This window comes from Anopheles maculipalpis, chromosome 2RL (genome assembly GCF_943734695.1).
Source record: "Anopheles maculipalpis chromosome 2RL, idAnoMacuDA_375_x, whole genome shotgun sequence".
Classification (NCBI taxonomy): Eukaryota; Metazoa; Arthropoda; class Insecta; order Diptera; family Culicidae; genus Anopheles; species Anopheles maculipalpis.
The window spans coordinates 51,257,389-51,274,084 of NC_064871.1; the positions used below are offsets into that span (position 1 = coordinate 51,257,389).

Sequence of the window (16,696 nt, forward strand, 5' to 3'; positions counted from 1 at the left end):
GACAGTTCATGAAAATCAGTATTGTTTACGTTTTCCGCGGACGTGGCAAGAATGAGACATGTCTACACGGTGCAAGTGCTAATTCGAGCAATTATTTATTGTAAAATACATTTAAATTGTTAATTAAACGAAATATTTTTGTAGAACGGTATGTTCAAGTGTAAAAGAATCATATTTTTTTTTACAATGCTCTTGTATTGAGACTGTCGACCCTACGTTCCATTAAACCATTTTCAGCGAGATATTGATACATTAAATTGGATTGCTGACAACCTCTGCTACTGACGTTTGACAGTGTAGAAGATGCTTAATTTGCACTCGCATGAGCAGGAAGGTTTCTTCACATGATGTAGCAGCGTGGCTTTCTTTCGAAAATTGACCGTGATTAGGTAAGCATCTCGGTTGGTGTGTTTCCGCTGGAAGTTGTACCCGTGACTAGCCAGAGAGATGTGCTAGTGGAATGGTGCAATAGTGAAATCCGTCGGCGGAAAAAACCACACATTAAAATGTTGGGACTTACGTGTCGTCGGTCGCTAACGACTGTTCTTCGCTCGTTTTGCAGTACATCTTCATCGGCCAATTTCGGTAGTCGCTTGCGAATCCCGGAAGTCAGCGCAGCAGTAACTACATCCCGACATCCGTCTCGCTGCGATCGTTCGCATATTGTACTTTCCACGGCACTATCGGTCAGTGGCAGTCGATTTTACTCGACTCCTATCATCAAGGAAGGTTTTGTGGACGAATTTGACATGTAAGTAAATGTGCATTAAACTGAAAAAGCAAAAGCAAGTGATGAAACATTAGTTAGGAACATGGGCCAGGTGTGTGCAGCGTGTATGGTTTGCACGTGGTAATGGCGTGGTTGTAAAGAGGTTGAAAAAGGATGAATAAGCTAGATGGGTCATTTATGCTTTACGGTAATGTTGAGCGCTCCTGTGCTCGGGCATATTTTGCAGTGGGAAAACTGGCTGGTAAGGTGCCAGAAAGCAGCATAAATGTGATTTTTATTTGGCCTTGGGTCTCCATGTTGGGAAACAAGATGGCGGCCCGTTAGTCACACACATCTTTGCTTTGTCGATGGATTTGCTGCTTCCACCACGCAGAGGCGTCATTAGCTTGGTATGGTGGTGTTAGTGCAGCAAGAGGGCAGCAGTGTTGCCTGATGGGAAGTTTTTTTTTCTCGCTCGCTCGCCAAATGCGTATGGGTGTGTGCGTGCGTGCATACGTGCGAAGAGATGGAATGGTTGAGTGTGTATGTGTTAGTGAAAGATCATGATGATGAACCGATTCGGTTAGGGGTAAAAATTGAATCATGAATAGTTGTGTGTGTGAGAGTGCATGCGTGCGAACGCCTAGCAGCCGAGCGCCATTGCGCCTTGAGCGGCATTGTGTGTTGGCTTGTTGAATCAGACCGAGTGGGCAGTGTAGTTGTTAGTGCCCCCCCCCCTCGCGTTGAGTAAAATCAAACTTTTTGACTTTTTGAATTTATTACCCATCAACCGTCCAGAGTCGGTTATGATACGTTTTTTGGTGCTTGTTCTCGTAAATCTGTCCACATATCAGCATCAACCATCACACAGACAGCGATGCCACGCTCAAAACGCAGGCTTCATTCGAGGTCCGGGTCCAGGGCGTCTGTCGGCGGCCGGTACGAGGAGAAGCGAATGAAGCATACAGAATCCGGTGACTGCTATAAGAGTGCGAGGGTATCAAACACAAGCTCGTCCCGTAGAAAACGGAAGCGTTCAGAAGAGTCCCACCACCAGCGCAGTGTCGGTTCCACCAGTGGCGGTCACAAGAAAAACAGATATCGGGAAGAGAAAACGTCGCGGCGCCACGAGCATCGGGCATCCCGGAAAGATCGCGAGCGGGAACGGGAGCGTGAACAGCGGGAACGCGATCGAGAACGGGAGCGGGAGAGAGAGCGTGACCGAGAGAGGGAACGGGAGCGAGAACGTGAACGGGATCGTGACCGCGAACGAGAGCATCGGACGGAAGGGACAAAAAAGCACAGCCCCATTAAGAATGACTCCCACGGGCATTTGATCTACCAACCGGGTGATGTAATACATAATAGATACAAACTATTATCTACCCTAGGTGAAGGTACGTTTGGTCGCGTCGTGAAGGCGAAGGACACGGAAAAGGAACACACGATCGCACTAAAAATCATTCGGAACGTAGATAAGTATCGCAAGACGGCCAAGCTGGAGATAAATGTGTTGGAAGAGATCATAGCGAAAGATCCGTCCGGTCGCCACCTTTGCATCCTGATGTTGGACTGGTTCGATTACCACGGGCACATATGCATTGCGTTCGAAATGCTGGGACAGAGCGTGTACGATTTCATGAAGGACAATAAATACCAACCGTTTCCGATGGAGCAGGTACGGCACATGTCCTATCAGCTATGCTTTGCGGTGAACTTTCTGCACAGCGTCAAGCTCACGCACACAGATCTGAAGCCGGAAAATATACTGTTTGTTAGTTCGGAATACACCACAGTAGTTAGTAGGACGACGCGGAAGAATCGCGAACTACGCCACGTAAATTGTAGTGATATACGGTTAATCGATTTTGGCAACGCTATATTCGATCACGAGTATCATAGCACGATCGTTTCGACCCGACACTACCGGGCCCCGGAGGTGATACTGGAGCTGGGCTGGGCACAACCGTGTGATGTGTGGTCGATCGGATGTATCATTTACGAGCTGTACCTGGGCATAACGCTGTTCCAAACGCATGACAACCGAGAACATTTGGCAATGATGGAGCGAATACTCGGGCCAATACCGTACAGTATGGCGAAGAAGACGCCAACACGATATTTCCCGCACGGGAAGCTGGACTGGGACGAGAAAACTTCTGAGGCGCGGTACGTGCTGCAGAACTGTAAGCCACTGTTGCGCAGCGCCATGTCGGATGCACCGGAGCACATGCAGATGTTCGATCTGATCGGGAAGATGCTTCTCTACGAGCCGAAGGACCGCATCACGCTGGCCGAGGCACTTGATCATCCGTTCTTCGCGAAGCTACCCCCTCATCAGCGATTGCACCGATACGGGAGCGATAAAAGTATGTCCTCTTCTTCTGTGCCGCCGAGCAGTTCGCGCGAGTTCTCGCACAGTCTGTCGAGATGAAATGATGAGCATGCGCTGCTACTGTTGCTGCTGCTGCTGCTGCTAGTGGTGGAAGATATGATAATATTAGAAATTCTGATTCGCACACGCATGTACACTGACCTAACTATCATGACCATTAGGCGTAAATCGACTCTCCTAGCTTGCAACCACCAACCCCATACAAGAGCTATTAATTAAAAACCATACGATCTTTAATCGAAACCGAAAAAGAGAAAACAGAGAGAGAGACCCTTCTCAGTGACAGTAACCGAGCGAGATTTTCAGAAAGAGAGAGAAAGAGAAAATATCACATGATTTGTATTTTTTATCGTTTTATCTTCAAGGGCTCCGAGATTCGAGCGAGAAGACTACAAGAAGGAACCGTACCACGGTGTGAAGCGTACCGGAACCGAGTTCAAGCGAGGAACCGGTTCGCGCAGTGGTGGTGGTGGTGGGTACGGTGGTAGTAGCGGAGCAAACGGCTCCGGTGGCGGTTATGGAGGCGGCGGCGGAAATCGCTTCGGCGGTGGAGGTGGTGGTGGTGGGCGTCGCGACAAGTGGGCGGAAGCTGGTACACTCCAGAAAATCGACTGGAGCAAGATGACGCTAGCGCCGTTTAAGAAAGATTTCTACCGCGAACATTCGGTCGTACGCAACCGATCGCAGAAAGACGTGGACCGTTTTCTGGCCAAGCACGATATCACATTAGTCGGCCAGTGCCCGAAACCAATCACCGAGTTCGACGAGATCGACATTCCCGACTACGTGATGCGGGAGATTGAAAAGCAAGGCTACAAATCGCCGACTCCGATCCAGGCCCAAGGTTGGCCGATCGCTCTGAGCGGCCTCAACATGGTCGGTGTGGCAAAGACCGGTTCGGGAAAAACGCTCGGTTACATGCTGCCCGCGATCGTGCACATTAACCATCAAAAACCGGACCCATCGGTGCGTGGACCACTGGTGCTGGTGTTGGCACCCACCCGCGAGCTTGCGCAGCAGATTCAACAGGTCGCCACGGACTTTGGTTCGTCGTCGTACATTCGCAACACGTGCTTATTCGGTGGCTCCAGCAAGGGACCGCAGGCATCGGATCTTCGGCGTGGTGTAGAGATCGTCATCGCTACCCCTGGCCGTTTGATTGATTTCCTCGAATCTGGAACGACTACGCTGCAACGCGTAACGTACCTAGTGTTGGACGAAGCCGATCGTATGCTGGACATGGGCTTCGAGCCACAAATCAGAAAGATTCTGGAGCATGTGCGCCCGGACCGTCAAATTTTGATGTGGTCCGCTACCTGGCCGAAAGAGGTGCAGCGTTTGGCGCGCGATTTCCTCGGAGACTACGTGCAGATCAACGTCGGTTCGTTGGAGCTTTCGGCAAATCACAACATCACTCAGCATGTTCGTGTCGTTGAAGAAAAGGATAAAAATCAAGAGTAAGTGTCATCAAGAAGCAGCTTCGTTAGCTTTCGATTTCGTGTATTGTATTTAAGTGCCATTTTTTGTTATTGTGCGGCTATTTCCAATTTCTATTTAGACTTGGTAACCTTCTGGAGGAACTGTACCGCGGTGGAAACCCTGGTAAGATTCTGATCTTTACCACTACCAAACGACGTTGCGATCAGATAAGTATGCAAATCCGTCGCTATGGTTACGACTCGGTTGGAATGCACGGAGACAAATCACAGCAGGAACGTGAGCGTGCTCTACACCGTTTCCGGAATGCACGCTCCTGCATACTGGTAGCAACAGATGTGGCCGCTCGTGGTTTAGGTAAGTGTTTGACACTTTTTTTTTCAAAAACAATGATCCGAGATTATGAACGACGAACGGCACGGTATAAATGATGTCACTGAGTGTATATGAACGGCTTTGTAATGCATTTAGACCATGTTATTTTTGTGAATGAGCGAGAGAGAGAAGCAAGCAAGAAAGAATCGAATGTAAGAGCGATTATGTATGTATGTGTGCTGTATGAATGATAGCTAAAAAAGCACAATAATTAGTAGCATCAGCAGAGTACGGGGTGAGCCTTTCCTCACAATGTGCGCGCAGCAGGCTTAGGAACTGATGAGCATGCTCGGGCACATGACAGATGTTTTGTTCTTCCAATCCCCCCTATCTTTCGAACCACATGTAATGTGATTCCCGTTTACTTAATTGAAATTAACAATTCCTTCACGTACGTTCAACATAACTTCTTAGACACGAGAAAAGAAAGCAGTAACGTAAACTAGAGCATCTACACTACTGTCCCAAGCCACTAAGGCGCAAGATGGAGAATTCATCATCGGTGATTAGTATCGGAAGGCGTCTGAGCAGTGGAACTAAAATGTTAGTGTGGCGCGCATTTGTAGATTTCTCCCTTTAGAGCCCTTCTTCGCTAAAAAGTTCTACAAATATTTTTTTTACTCAACTTTTCTGCTTTCTCTTCTTCCCGATCTCGTGTCGTTCTTTCTATTACAGAGGCCGGACCATCTTGCTGCTGTGGTGGGGATAGTGAGCAAAAGTACATCTCGGCCCGCTGTTTTACATATGTTTCGCCCGTACAATGAAAATGAGCACCAACTCCGCGACTCGCAGAAAACCCGCGTCCGACCGCCTCTACCCGTATCCTGTTGGTATTGGTTGGCGCACGCGGAACGCTGTGTGTGGTGGTGCGTTCATGGATAAAAACACATGATAAAAAAATGGACGGGAAAAGTGTATGTTACACGGTGCGAGCCTTGCACGTAGCGCCCTTCTGAACGAAAGGGACAGTGAGAGATGCATAATGCAATGTCACGAAACAATATCCTCGCCAGGGGCAAAAGGTTACCGATTCTCAAACGGCCTCTTGATAAAAACAAACGGGTGTTGTGCGTGCGGTCACAGAAAACTAGGTGGGCTGCTGCTATATTGCGTGTAAGAGTCATTCAATGACTCGCGCAGTGATCAGCTCACTTACGAAATTACGTAAACACACCAATGATTAAAACTCGACTACTACTACTACTACTACTATCAGTACTTTCGTACGCCCGCAAACACGTATCAAAGCATCAACCACGTCCAGAACGAAAATGCTTTATTTTCAATAAACTGTCAGTATCGATGTGTGTGTATGTGTGCGTGTTCAACAAATCTGCCCGAAGTTACTTTGATTTGTATGAGGAATTGCTGTATCGCGCAAACCGACACGCACACCTGGCTGGTTTGAATATATCGTAGAAAACAGCGAACCAACGATATGGCATAACGATCGGAAATGGTTAGAACAATCAGCATATACTGCTGCCAACCAGCACTTACTCTTCAAAATTGATTGATAGTCATCATAAATGGCAAAAAAAATGAAGTCGCCATAGGCTCCATAGTCTCTATACACTAATCAAACATCATACATGGCAGATCTTCATCACTCCTATTGCCAATTGCCTTGTAGAACCTGTGAAACTGCGGAAGAGAAGTGTATCCAGGCGGATCCGACAAGAACCACCATCGTCTTTTATCTATGATACGTGTGCCGGGACTGCGTACGGAAGAACATGCGGTCTCACGGAATACTGCGAAAAGATCAATACGATTGGAAGTAGACGACACCCGGAGGAACGCGTTTGGTGTCCTCCTGGCAACACACTGCATACTCCTAGCTGCGTCGACATTAACGTGTTGACCGGGCAGTAGTAGTGATAAGCACCGGATGTGTCCAGTCTTTCCAGGTGGCCCTAAGTCGTCGATCGAATCGATAACACCGTGAAGATAAACGCGCCGTGTGAGGCGGTGCTGGGCTACAGTATTTGATCGACTACGCGCAGTATGAATCGCAGCTGTAGTAGTAGTAGTGTCCAGCGGCACCCCAAGAGAAAGACGTTACGTCTTGTTTAGCGTGTTTAGTAGTCGCGATTAGACTGGAAATCTCTTTCGTCTTCGTGTGTTTTCTTACTATTCCGCATCTTCATAACATGCGGTAGATGCGTACTTCGATCTCTATCGTTGCAATAGTAGGGGATTGTGGAAAGAGCACTAACGTGTGTATCTGTGAGTGTGTGAGAGAGAGATAGAAAGGAGTAAAAATCTGTTTACTCACTCTGGAAAGGCTCTGAAGAAAACATACATAGTGACGGTTTGTATTTTGTGCTGTTCATATTAATTTCGAAGTTCCTTTACTATTAGAATTATCTACCACTAATCATATACACTTGCGAAAAGCAAACAAAAGCCAGATAAGCAAAGTATCTGTAAGCTATTAACATAGTTGATTATGAAGAGTCTCCTGATCAACCATGTTTAATAGGTTATAGCGCAAAAATTAGGGTAGCAGCAGTAGTAGGTAGTCGTCTCATGGGGGGACCATCCGGTTTATACAGGCAAAATTTCACTGCATCCATTTATCATGCTTTACTCATGCTAATTATCATTCATTGTCATCGTGTGGCGCAAGTCCATCCTCTGTCCCCCTTTTGAATATTTCCTAAATCGAGTTTAGAGTCGCTGGTATGAATGTCAACCGAATCCGTGTTCTGCCAGTGCTAAAACAATTGTACTCGAAAATTATCTCCCAATCTTCAGCCCAAACAAAACTCAACGAAGCTTTGTGTGCCGTTGCAGCGTATATTTTTTTCGCGGAAGATACAATATCCTCAAATCTTGTGAAATATTTGAAATTTGATTTTCTTTTATTAATTTCATTTTTACTCCATTCTCGTTCACCATGCATGATTGCCCAAGGAGCAAAATATCATGGCCCAGGACCACGAGAGCCGAGAAAAAGCTGATAAATAACTGCTCTTCCTCTGGCGCCTTACATATTTTCTCAAAAAAAGTGAAAATTTTAGCTACACATAAACAAGCCAGTATCGAGCAAACGTTCAAATTTTATCAACGTTTTTCCCAACTGCTACTTGTGGGTATTCTACGAGAATAATTTTTCTGAAAAATTCTGTTTTGAGAAGATAATCACGGTTTTTCAGCTCTCGTGGCCCTGGGACTTCATATCACACTATAGTGGGAAGTACCTGTTCACTATAGTGAGAAGCAATATTTTGTTCCTAGGATGATCTTCATCATTTCTAATTTTTCCCTTCATAACGTCCATCTTCAGTACTCAGTTATGGTAGTAGCATATGTAAGCTAGTAGGGCGCTTGAATTTGCTTGTTTTTTTTGTCTTAGCTCAGTATTTTAAAAGAAATTACACGATAAATTGGTCGTCGATTGGCAACAAATGGAACTAACTGTATGTTTTACGTTCGATTTCCCTGTATCTCTGAACGTTGCGTGTGATATTTTGCAGATGTTGACGGTATAAAGGTGGTCATCAACTACGACTATCCCCAGCAAACGGAAGATTACGTGCATCGCATCGGACGTACCGGACGCTCGAATGCCACCGGCGAAGCATACACATTCTTCACCCATAACGAGCGTAAGATGGCCAAAGAGCTGATCAGCATTCTCGAGGAAGCGCACCAAACCGTACCGCCAGAGTTGCTTAAGTGGCGCAACATGTTCGGCGGCAGTGGTGGCGGTAATCGCTTCACGCGTTTCGGAACATTCCGCGGTGGCAACGGTGGATATGGTGGTGGTGGCAACCGGTTCGGCGGTGGCGGTGATTACCGAAATGGAGGATCATCGATGGGAGCGAAACGACCATATGACAGCAGCAGCCATGGTGGTGGTTATGGCGGCAGCAGCAGCTACTCGAACGGTGGCGGTTACGGCGCTGCCAGCAGTAGTTCAAACGGTTACGATTCCCGATCCACAAAGCACACCCGGTTCGATGTGTAAGAAGAACAAGCGAGAGCCAGGGTTTTAGGGTAAGACCAGACACCGTAGGGTAGTACGCGCACTTTAACGTACACGATCGGCGCGATTATTTTTTTAACGTAAAAGAGAAGAAATAATGCGCTCGGCGGATTCTGTAATGCATTCGTTCGTTTGCACTTAATTCCTTACGATAGAAACATAGAATTACTTTTTCCTCAATTCTATTCCTTGATTATTATGCATCATATTAACGCCTTTTTGTGTTGGTCATCATGTCCCGCCAAGTAATCTTAAGTTATATTTTAACCGCCACCCCTCCCCCTGCGTCACAAGTGTTTTGTCCAGATCTACCTACTACTACACACATCGAATAATGTTTCCTTTGGAGAACCTCCGCTACATTCATATGTGTGTGTACGATCGTAGTAATTTAGAAGACACTGAACTCTCTGCGAGAACAACCACTTGTTTTCAATGTTCATGCTTGTGTCCCAGATACGCGGGACACGCACAAGCACACGGTACAGAGAGAAGAAATGCAGAGGGGATCTTTTCCATAGCGCGCGACTCACGGTAAAAGAGAAAAGTAAAAACAAAAAGCGTCATAAAAATCATTGAAATGTGTCTCTCATCGGTATTTGATGTGTATTATCTCCAGATGAAATTTAGTAAAACAGAGAAGAATAGACACACCAGAACAAGTTATGTAGAACTATTATATTACTTTCTATCTCTCTCTCTCTCAGGCAAGGCAAGGTAAAGTAGACCATCATTTGAATAACTCTCAGAGCTCAGTGTGTGCGAATTCGTCGGTGGGTCGATTTTCTTAATATTATCTTAACATTTTCTAAGAGCTACCACCACCTCTCTTAGTCATCAGAGCATGCGAAGGATTTTTGTTTGTAATATTTCTTTTTTTATATTACTCTGTGATAAATGACAAAAGTGTGTTAGCAAACACGTATACAAAACAGAAAGCCACCCGCTTGCGCAGCGCGCGCATTGCAGTTATATGTGTACGCGTGCAAACATATATGCTCGATCCACACACCGGGTGCAAAGGATACGTGGCTAACACACATCCTGTTACTGTACACACAAGGATTTCGCAAAAAAGAAACATATTTGGGTTTTTTTTCTCTTTATCTTTCACTCCTTTACTCGCTCGACTGGCATTATTGTAGATCCTTTGCGTCACAAGTTCTCTTCCAGTTGGCGATTGCTGCCCATAGGGAGGAGGAGTGTGTTAGTAAACGGTCGGTGTGAGAAACCGGGAGGAGTGAGGAGAAGAGAAAAGGGAAGCGTTTTTGAAATCCTTTTATATGTATGTATGGATTCACCCACCATCTATCTCGGATTCCCCGCCACCTCGGGTATGTAACACGCATGTCCAGCAGAAGAAACAAGAAGATACAAAAATAAAATAATTTTAAAAACACAAGAAAAAAGTATTGTTGGTTCACTTGTTTTTATTGAGTCTAACTGAATGCAGAAAGAAAGACGCAACTAGAGCGACATTAATTGTTGACAATAAATAAACTTTCTAATGGTACATGTAAAAACCGGTTGTGACGACATTAGATGCCGAGGGTCTTGCACAAGTTGTAGTATTTTTTGCTAATTTTGGGATTATCCAAACACCGGTACAGATCGTTAATCTTCAGACAGTCCGTTTTGCTCAGTGCCTGACGTTGGCCAAGCTTGATGCCCGGCATCTTTGTTTCGATCGTAGTTTTGCCCTTGCCGATGCTGAAGTAATTTTTCCCATAATGCATAATGCTGTTGTAATCGTACTCGAAGCTGTAGGTAGTGTTTTTCAGCGATTGTTTCTCAAAGTTTGACTTAAAAGCTGCGAAAGAAGAAATCGAAACACCCATTCCATTCAAAATGTTGATACATCGCGCTGCGCCCTGGCACTTACCCGGTATTATGTTATCCCATATGATCTTCACAAAACGGTCCCGATCGGCACGTGACTGCTCATGAAATATGCCGAGCGCATGCATCAGCTCGTGTATAGCACGGCCCTCATTGCCCAGGCAGTTCGGACTGCGGTCGTCCGGCGGCTGCAGCGACACAATCTGTGTACCCCCAATCTTACCGACATAGCTCCAACAGCCCTTCGGATACTTGATCGGCCATATCAGTAGAAAGTCTTTGTCTTTCCCGTTCCACGGTACGAAATTGACGCACGTCATAAAGTTCAGCGTACGTATGGCCTGCAGAATTGTCACCTGATCGTCCACGTCGTACAGTGGGCTGATCGCGTACGGCACCGTACCGTTGGGCCAGACACGTTCCGGAAATACGTCCCAGTTCAGTCCTACACGCCAGTAGCGATACATACGATTGTCCATCGCCATATCACCCTGGAAGAGGCCCGGCGTTACCTCGGGATCCTGGTCGGTGCTCTCGAGAAAGGCAGACTGTTGCACTAGATCGATACCGTCCGGTACGGGTGGATTTAGGACATCCGGAATTTTTGGCAAAATCACAGCACCGTGTACACTAACGAACGCGACACAGACCCAGACAAACGTGATGTACCACCGAAACATGATCATTTTCAATGGCAATGGAACCTGTACACAAACTCTATAACCTACTCTCGTCACAAGTATTAGTCGCAATGGGGAAACTGATGTTCACACACCACACACTGTCGTCAGTCCACATAAGACTGGAGTCAATCACCGACTGGCCCTGATCTTGCTACACGAGGAACTGGAAGAAATTTCTCCAGTCACAAATTGACATTCCGCCAGGCACACACGCCGCTCAATCGATCGTGTTGCGGTTGGCGAACTCAGTGAAAGTGAAACTAGTTTTGGCGCTTTGGTCGCGAGAACGGGATCGCATCAGCGTGCCGTCGTAGGTCGATACATTGAAAGCAGAGGAGGAAGGTTGCAGATATTGCTCGGCACGAGATGAAAACACTGAGCGTATTTGCTAATTTATGGAACGGGTCCCTTAATAACATTTTATGTTTGAGTTGTAGGTTACTATGGCACTTACCGTGGAAACCATATCAGAAGCAGCATTCCTACTTGTAACAGAACCCCTTCCTGCAGTTGGTTATTGTTCGTCTATTACTTTTAGTATATTTTATCGTATTGCTATAGAACCTATCCCGCAAGCAGTGCCAACAAATTATGATATTTAATTCTTTTAAAAAACTGTATTGAGCTGTATCAGCTAATTGGTGACAATACGGCGGAAAGCCATAACACTATAATACAAACAAAATAACAGCTAATTAGTCCGCTCACATGCGGCAACGCGTGTGGTGTAGCACACACTTAGCTCTGAGTTTACTACACATCAAAAATCAATGAAGGATCAGCCCATCAAATCCGTTTTATCGATGCTTAACACTATATATCAGAAGTTTCTACGCTCAAAACATTCACACATGTGTGTTTTCAAGGTTGGCCAAAAACTGACAAAAATTTCATTTTATTTGTTTTGTTGCAATCTATACATCAGGACTACAACTCATCCATCCTATTCTTACGTTCCTTGCAATCCTTGAAACAATTACTATTTGACTACTTGGATAAACCTTAATCCGAACGACTAAATTTTATGTGCGAAGGCTTGGTACTTAATGCATTCCATAGCTCCTGTACTTATAGCATGTGAAAATCCCTGAAAAAAGGCTTTAGACTCTATTAAATCTTTTATTTGAGTGACCACCAAATGACTAAGTATAATTTGAAATCTGGAGAAACGTTACTTATCGACTTATCCGAATCAATATTGGCTCATTTCGGCGAACAACGCAATTATCTATTAGGATCCAGATCAGTTAACGGTAGGTAAGCTACCCTATCCTGAAACTTTGTTGCAACTATATTGAAGTTGAATCTCAATAACATACTACACCGTGGGTACGACAATTTTTCTATTTAGTGGCAAAAACAAGATATTTATTATTGCTGAAATAGATACGTTATGAACACTAAGGGTGCCAATTATGTACACATACATGGGTACTGAAGCATGGCATAGATGATTCAATGTGAATTGTATTGAAATGTATTATAAAGAAAACGGCAAAGTAAAGGGGAAGCATTATTCGGGCATACTAAAGTTTGCCCTCAAAGTAGACCGATTTTTCGAAGGAATCAGATAGCTGTAATAAAAGAAAACCCATTAGCAACAACAAAATAATCTCAATTTGTTCAGCCGTGTGGTCTTAAAAACGGGGACTTACATCGCTATCGCTGATAACACACATTGGGTCCTTCGACGGTCCTCCTTTTTCACCGTGCTTTGCTTTGATGAGCACGCTCTTTTTTTGGCAGTTGTTCAAGATCTTGTTCGGCTTGGCAGCTTTGACGGCTTCCTGTAGTTTTGCGAGCTCCATGTCCTGCTGTTTGCTTCGATTAAATTTGCCAAGCTCTTGTTTCAGCTTGACATTACGTTCTTTGGATTTCTGCAGCTCGTCCGCCAACTTGGATCGCTTATCGTTCAGCTCATTGATACGTTCTTCAGTGGCTTTGCATTTTGTGTCCAGGGTTTTCATGTTGTTTGTCATGTCTTCAATCAGCTTCTCTTTTTCCACTATCATATCATCAAATGATTTTTCCGAAAATTCAATTTGTTTGGTAAAGTATTCATTTTTCTTTTCCAGCTCAGCCTCGGTTGTTTGCTTCAGCTGATGGAAGCTATTTTGAAGTGTCTCATTCTCTGCTTGTAGTTGATCGTAAGCATCCGTCTGTTCGCGCAACTTTTGCTGTTCACGCTGCAGTTCTTCGACGAGCTGCTGAATTTTAGATTTGTTTTCCATTAATTGATTTTTGATTGTTTGCATAATATCTGCCTGTTTCGATAATGTAGCACTCATTTCACATTCCTTGGCGTGACATTCTTGCTGAATTTTGTCTTTCTCTGCCGACGCATTTTGGACCAGTTGGCTTAAATCTTTCAGTCGATTTTCTCCTTTCTTAACACTATGCTCTAGGCTATTCGCTGGAATAGATTGCAACCGGTTTAAGATAGTTTGGTGAACATTTCCTCTTACATCGTCAAACACGTACCTTTTCCAGTTAGTGCGTCCAATAGCTTCTTAATCTCATCCATTTCCAATCGAGCCATCCCATCGTCTTCCTTGAGCTGTGCGCGAAGCGCTTCGTTCGATTTGATGAGCTCATTGATGGTTTCCAATTTTTCGCGTACGCGTACGGAGGTTGTACGATTCAAATCCTCGCTACAAAGATAAAACGCCACACAGATCGAAAGTTAACACACTGCTCTGCGTTTGACACCGCATGAAAAGCTGTAAAACAATACTCACATTTGTTGTACATTTTTCTGAAAGTTGTGCTGTATGAACAGATCGCTTTTGGTCTGCATTCGCTCCTCCAGCACTTTCTTGATGGATTGCTGCAACTTCATGATTTCCTTTTTCTGATTTATGTGCTCAATGCTTAGCTCTATTACTCGATGCAACACGGTGAACTTATTCTGCTCCACCATCTCATGCACTTGCTCCATCACCTTCTGGATCACGTCTTGCGATGGTTGCTCCTCGGGGAAATCACATTCCATATCCATGTTTTCGTTGGTAATTTCTTGACTGTTGTCCGCCATTATTTTTCAATTCTATTTTTGCACAGTTTAATATGCAAAGGAGGAATTTAGGAACGAAGAATGAACCTCTGTACAAAGCGTCGCGTCCTGCCGGTTAGAAAATGTCTTTTCAATGTGAAAAGAACAGGAAAGTTCATGTACGTATAACGTTTTTAGTAGGCGTTGCTAGCTCGTCGGAAGCAGGAACTTGCCAATGTTTGTATAAGCAAGGTAGGGTAGTGACATCGAGAATTTTCTTATTAAAATCATAATTCATTTTTCGGTGCAAAGTATTAATGCTATTGATTGAAAAAATGAAGAATACCTTATAAAAGGATAAAACTTCATTTTCTGCGTTGTAATTATAATAAATTAAAAACTTAATCGCTGTTATAAGGTTCTAGCATTTGTTCACAGCTCTCAACCTTGGCCATAAGTTTATACGTGTAGTTTCGCGCCATTTTCAGTTTTCGTATCATTCTCGTAGAAGAGAGTGTGTCTCCAGTTTTGCAGCGTCCCTCTTTGGGGAAGTGATTGATTAATCGGTGCGAATTCCTGTGATTCTGAAATATAACAAAGCCATTTTCGTAGACAATCCTCATAGAGGGGTGAATATAGTTCCTGACACGAAAAGAGTTAGTTGCAGTGCACCTGACGACGAAGTGCTTCGATAATGGCTGACGACCAGCAGGAAGACCCAACCTCACCACCCATGACATTAGAAAAATCGGCTACGAGCAACGATATGGTAGAAATTGTACGCGAATTGTTGTACAAAAACAAGAACACTGCTCTGGTAAAGGCGGTAGAGTTGCTGGTACTGAATATCCAGCAGCGGCAAGTAATTATTATGCTGAATCAAACACTGCAAGAAGCGATTGTACAGACGGACCAAATGCTGAAGGATTTGCATGATCAGCCGGTAATGGAATCGATGCTGAACAATATGTAAGCATTATTTTTATGATAATAAATTGTTGGCAGACTTGTATGGATTTGTATGACAACTACTGAATTCTTATATCCATTTGACAGTAAAAGCCAGAACCAATCCACCCGGAAGCAACTTGGGGACAAGGTGGAATCGATTCGTATGCACATGAAATCGAACGAAGTGCTACGCAAGCAGCTGAAAAAAGAAATTATGTGTTTTCGCTCAGGCATAGAGGACATAAAAAGAAATATGCACGACAAGGAAGAAACAGGTAAGTAATATTCGTATAAAGTCGTTATTTCTGTTCGTAAATCTACATAATGGAAATTTGTAGGGAAAATGCTGTTCCAAACAATAACCGATACTAAGGCGCGTGCAGAAGTACTTCATGAAAAATTTCGTATTATAACGGGCGAGAAAGCTAAACTTCTTGAAGAAACTCAAGAAAGATTGAATCAATTAAGAAATCAAAAGTCAATTTGTGAAGATAATGTTCGACAGATGAAGCTGGAACTGGCGGAGTGTGAAAAAGAAATGGCCCAAGATTTGGTAGAGTATGAAGCTGTAAAGCAACAAGTAACCGAAATGATTCAAGCTTACCACCAGGTGGCGTCTGAGAAAGCAGCCATACAACAATGTACTGTCAATATGGTAGAGCAGATGCAAAATGAAATGCAAAAGTTGGAACAGAACTTTGAGGAGAAAAAAATGCAGCTTGATCTTGCATTCGTTGAAAACTCTGATAAATACAAACAGAAAATTGAAGCACTAGACCAAACAATCGGTGACGGAACGAATAAGTACGCAGAGCAAGCGAAACATGCTGCAAATTATGAGGTCGAAGTGTGCAAGATGGAAGACGAGTTAAATGATTTTAACAACGAAAATGTAAAGCTGGAAAACGAACTCATCAAGCTTAAAACATTGGTCCAGGTAAACGGCGAATTGTCAAAGATTAAACCGACGAATCTATTCGGAGCAAGAATTATTACACGGGCAAGGCCATGCAAATCAGTTGCCGAATATGCATCATTGACCTCGGACAACGAATTTGATGTAAGTATTGCTACGTCATTTGCACAATATACACTGAAATTGTTTTTAATTTAATTTCACAGGAATCTTGCCACTTGGACAATGAGCAAAGTTTCACCAGTACGGAACCTAAAATAGGTAAACTTTGAGCTCTATTAATATCACTCTATCGAAACGTACTGTTTGTATGTTTTGTCTGTCAGTTCACGAAAGCCTACGAAGAACTTATCACGATTTTCTTTTCTTTCTGTATTTTCCGTAATTACTACTAACACGCAAAAC

At 44.1% G+C, this 16,696-nt stretch overlaps 4 protein-coding genes and 1 long non-coding RNA gene across 7 annotated transcripts; 3 read left to right on the forward strand and 2 right to left on the reverse strand.

Annotated features, from left to right (window-relative positions):
• The first annotated feature begins 466 nt into the window (after window positions 1–466).
• On the forward strand, window positions 467–5,801 carry LOC126557625 (dual specificity protein kinase CLK2-like). Of its 3 annotated transcripts, XM_050213470.1 has the most exons (4): window positions 467–751; window positions 3,470–4,561; window positions 4,663–4,898; window positions 5,592–5,801. In XM_050213470.1, the coding sequence occupies exons 1-4, from the start codon at window positions 507–509 to the stop codon at window positions 5,678–5,680; spliced, it is 1,662 nt and encodes a 553-aa protein (XP_050069427.1). In that variant the 5' UTR covers window positions 467–506; the 3' UTR covers window positions 5,681–5,801. The 3 variants fall into 3 exon arrangements, with proteins under 3 accessions (XP_050069427.1, XP_050069429.1, XP_050069428.1); XM_050213472.1 differs by lacking the exons at window positions 4,663–4,898; window positions 5,592–5,801 and adding an exon at window positions 1,564–3,078 and having other exon boundaries at window positions 610–751; window positions 3,470–3,754; XM_050213471.1 differs by lacking the exons at window positions 4,663–4,898; window positions 5,592–5,801 and having other exon boundaries at window positions 610–751; window positions 1,564–3,524.
• A 1,293-nt stretch (window positions 5,802–7,094) lies between these two features.
• On the forward strand, window positions 7,095–8,584 carry LOC126559889 (uncharacterized). The gene is made up of 2 exons (XR_007607044.1): window positions 7,095–7,230; window positions 8,399–8,584. It is a non-coding gene; the product is annotated as an uncharacterized LOC126559889 (long non-coding RNA).
• A 1,861-nt stretch (window positions 8,585–10,445) lies between these two features.
• Window positions 10,446–11,435, reverse strand: LOC126558634 (hatching enzyme 1.2-like). Its single transcript, XM_050214685.1, has 2 exons — window positions 10,793–11,435; window positions 10,446–10,720 (listed from the first exon to the last, which is right to left on the reverse strand). Exons 1-2 carry the CDS (start codon window positions 11,433–11,435, stop codon window positions 10,449–10,451), a joined length of 915 nt encoding a protein of 304 aa, XP_050070642.1. The 3' UTR covers window positions 10,446–10,448.
• A 1,523-nt stretch (window positions 11,436–12,958) lies between these two features.
• On the reverse strand, window positions 12,959–14,466 carry LOC126567231 (CAP-Gly domain-containing linker protein 1-like). Its single transcript, XM_050223464.1, has 4 exons — window positions 14,171–14,466; window positions 13,914–14,083; window positions 13,088–13,845; window positions 12,959–13,006 (listed from the first exon to the last, which is right to left on the reverse strand). Exons 1-4 carry the CDS (start codon window positions 14,464–14,466, stop codon window positions 12,959–12,961), a joined length of 1,272 nt encoding a protein of 423 aa, XP_050079421.1.
• Window positions 14,467–15,118: 652 nt separating this feature from the next.
• Window positions 15,119–16,563, forward strand: LOC126567233 (tropomyosin alpha-1 chain-like). The gene is made up of 4 exons (XM_050223465.1): window positions 15,119–15,393; window positions 15,481–15,650; window positions 15,714–16,435; window positions 16,498–16,563. The coding sequence occupies exons 1-4, from the start codon at window positions 15,119–15,121 to the stop codon at window positions 16,561–16,563; spliced, it is 1,233 nt and encodes a 410-aa protein (XP_050079422.1).
• The last annotated feature ends 133 nt before the right edge of the window (window positions 16,564–16,696 follow it).